Source organism: Limulus polyphemus, unplaced genomic scaffold (genome assembly GCF_000517525.1).
Source record: "Limulus polyphemus unplaced genomic scaffold, Limulus_polyphemus-2.1.2 Scaffold6828, whole genome shotgun sequence".
NCBI classification, from domain to species: domain Eukaryota; kingdom Metazoa; phylum Arthropoda; class Merostomata; order Xiphosura; family Limulidae; genus Limulus; species Limulus polyphemus.
Genome location: NW_013672438.1, coordinates 22,044 through 26,005, shown reverse-complemented (window position 1 = coordinate 26,005; position 3,962 = coordinate 22,044). Strand labels below are relative to the sequence as shown.

At 30.0% G+C, this 3,962-nt stretch overlaps 1 protein-coding gene across 1 annotated transcript in view; it reads right to left on the bottom strand.

Moving 5' to 3' along the window:
• LOC106474107 (POU domain protein 2-like) overlaps positions 1-3,962 on the bottom strand; it is a 32,593-nt gene that overhangs the window by 12,304 nt on the left and 16,327 nt on the right. Inside the window, exons 4-5 of the mRNA XM_022402484.1 lie at positions 3,188-3,265; positions 729-890 (exon numbers count right to left, since the gene is read on the bottom strand). Of these exons, the coding sequence (XP_022258192.1) occupies positions 729-890; positions 3,188-3,265 (240 nt within the window). The remainder of the gene's footprint in view (positions 1-728; positions 891-3,187; positions 3,266-3,962) is intronic.

The window sequence follows — 3,962 nt, the reverse complement described above, 5'->3', positions numbered from 1 at the left end:
GCCCTACTAACATACCTTTTTATACCCATCCTTATGAGTAACATGAAACTATATAATGGCCCTACCAACATACCCTTTTATACCAATCCTTATGAGTAACATGAAACTATATAATGGCCCTACTAACATACCTTTTTATACCAATCCTTATGAGTAACATGAAACTATATAATGGCCCTACAACATACCCTTTTATACCAATCCTTATGAGTAACATGAAACTATATAATGACCCTACTAACATACCTTTTTATACCCATCCTTATGAGTAACATGAAACTATATAATGGCCCTACTAACATACCTTTTTATACCAATCCTTATGAGTAACATGAAACTATATAATGACCCTACTAACATACCTTTTTATACCCATCCTTATGAGTAACATGAAACTATATAATGGCTCTACTAACATACCCTTTTATACCCATCCTTACGAGTAACATGAAACTATATAATGACCCTAGTTGGTCTTCCTATAATAAGCACAGGTGTTACATCACACAGGAGAAATAAAATAATTTATCGTTTTATTGTGTGACCTTTCGCTGTAACAATGAAGATTGCACTTTACATGTGTGTTTCTGGTATGTAGATGAGATAATTCAGATTAGTCAAATAATCCGTTTTTAATTTACGATTTAAAAGAAAAAATTAACAGCAGATGAAAACTCACATCCTTCGATTGTTTTGTTGTGAATAACTCGGAGAATCCAAATTATTACCTGACTCTGAAGGAACAGCTGTGCTTGAACACTGGCCGGTAGGTGGCTGTACTGTAACAAAAGAAACTGTCCCAAACTCTGTAGACTTTGTTGTTGTAGCTGCAGTTGTGAAAGTTCTTGAGGACTTGACTGATCGCTAGAGAAGTTAAAACCTAGAGGAAACTAAAGGATAAAATAAATAATATTTCATTTAACAATTAACCGTGCACAAGTTATGAGAGGCTACTACTGGAATGTTACTATTTATATTAAATAGAAACAAATAAGTGTAATTTTGAAAATTATGTCATTTTCAATGGGGTGACACAGATACTTGTAAAAATTGGTATGAGTAAGGGGTTTTCTTCCTCATAATTAATAATTGGAATAGTTGGTGACACATGCAACATTGAATTCCGGTATACAACACTTTAACGTTTTTATCTGAATTAGGGCAATAAATCAAAATTCTTCTTGCCTTTATCCTGTACAAACGTAAAAACAAAAAATAAACTCATTCCAGGAGCAACTAGACGGTATAGTCACTAAATACAACACCTTTGAGTGAATAATTTGTTTATTCGATATACTGTATGTATTTCTTTCCTTTACTGTCTGTGTTCTATTTAGTCTCTGTATACCATTTCCAGAATCTGCACTTTAAAACTTCTGCTGGATACCAATTTTTGGTTAATTTTCAGATGATTTTTATCTTATGGAATGTTGGAAACACATTAAATTAAAAAGTAATTTTGTAATATTTTATAATTTCTAACTAGAGAATATTCTGAGGCTAGATAAAATGGGTTTTTATAAGCTATAAGAACAAAAAAATGTTGATTTTAACATTAAAATCGGATATTGATAAAAAATGAGTTTTCACATCACCCACAGGATGCAAACGATTACAACATAAGCAACAAGTGTAAATAAATGTACTTATTTTTTAGTTCATTCTTCTGTAACAGTACATCATAACTCAAATGAATGTGCTTATTTTTTAGTTCATTCTTCTGTAACAGTACACCATAACCCAAATGAATGTACTTCTTTTGTTTAGTTCATTCTTCTGTAACAGTACATCATAACCCAGATAAATGTACTTATTTTTTAGTTCATTCTTCTGTAACAGTACATCATAACTCAAATGAATGTGCTTATTTTTTAGTTCATTCTTCTGTAACAGTACATCATAACTCAAATGAATGTGCTTATTCTTTAGTTCATTCTTCTGTAACAGTACATCATATCCCAAATGCAAAAGAAGTACATTCATTTGGGTTATGATGTACTGTTACAGAAGAATGAACTAAACAAAAGAAGTACATTTTTAGTTCATTCTTCTGTAACAGTACATCATAACCCAAATGAATGTACTTCTTTTGTTTAGTTCATTCTTCTGTAACAGTACATATGATATACTGTTATAGAATAATGAACTAAACAAAAGAAGTACATTCATTTGGGATATGATTAACGTATTCTGAAACAAACATACCTGTGGAACAAGTACAAAACACAATGTTACACAGAACAATGAGTAATTTGAGAGTAAATATTGTTGTCCACTGTTTCAGTCGAAGTTTATAGGGTAACAATGAGAATTAAACTCATTAACAGTTTGTAAGCATGACAATAATATCATTTTTGTTTTCAGCCACCAAGAGCATTAACTAACATTACGTTTACTGAAGAATTAAAGCTACATGACCAAAATCCACGAGACATTTAAAACAAGTAAATAAAGTGAAACCCCCTTTAAGCCTAATAAGCTTACAACTAGGACCAGCACCGGGATTTAAATATAACCAATGTTGGGGTGGGGCACATTAAACACACATATATAAACCATATCAGCACATGTACATAAATAAAAATAGACAGTATTAAACTCACTAAATAACTGAGTTTGTATGCATAGAGTTATTGGGGGGATAGCTTCTGTTTGATCTTCTTGTGTATGCCCTGACTGACTAGACAAGTCTAAAGTCCTTAAACATTTTGTGCCTAATTAGTATCCACATTAAACATAAGCTTTTAATCTGTTCTTTTAAGAACCAAAATAATCAGTTTTTTACCTGCTGTTTACAGATAAAAACTTAAACGTTCTGAAACAAACATACCAGTGTAACAAGTACAAAACACAAAGTTATAGATTGATGTCTAGCTGAACAAACAACAGGTAAAAAACTTAAACGTTCTGAAACAAACATACCCGTGTAACAAGTACAAAACACAAAGTTATAGATTGATGTCTAGCTGAACAAACAACAGGTAAAAAACTTAAACATTCTGAAACAAACGTACCAGTGTAACAAGTACAAAACACAAAGTTATAAATTAATGTCTAGCTGAACTGTTTGTTCAGCTAGACATTAATTTATAAATTTGTTAAGGTTTAAAATGAACTATTTCATTAAGCTGTCTTTCCTGTTTTCTGGTTGTTCAACTAGTCATATATAATTGATTTAACAACTTACCTTCCCCGTTTGTAGCTGCTGAGTTAAGCTTGCTGGCATTAGAAATGGTGGTTGGCCATGAAGGCTAATGGCAAGTAACTAATAGAAATAAGGAAAAAATCATGAAACTGCTAAGCCTACATTATTTTGATACAAAAAGATAGCTAATATCACCATGTTAATTAACATAACCATTTTATCTTATAATATCACCATGTTAATTAACATAACCATTTTATCTTATAATATCATCATGTTAATTAACATAACCATTTTATCTTATAATATCACCATTTTAATTAACATAACCATTTTATCTTATAATATCACCATGTTAATTAACATAACCATTTTATCTTATAATATAACCATGTTAATTAACATAACCATTTTATCTTATAATATCACCATGTTAATTAACATAACCATTTTATCTTATAATATCACCATGTTAATTAACATAACCATTTTATCTTATGAATTTAATGTATATTGAGATTGTTTTTCCTGTATAATCTACAGGTATTATATCACTATAATTCAGAATGACAACATTAATTTGTTTACGGTGTCTCATCTTCAGTGGTATTAGATTATTATATACCATAACCACATCTTGTAGTATTATATATCATAACCACATGTTGTAGAATTAGATTAATATATATCATAATCACATCTTGTAGTATTAGATTATTATATATCATAACCACATCTTGTAGTATTAGATTATTATATACCATAACCACATCTTGTAGTATTAGATTATTATATACCATAACCACATCTTGTAGTA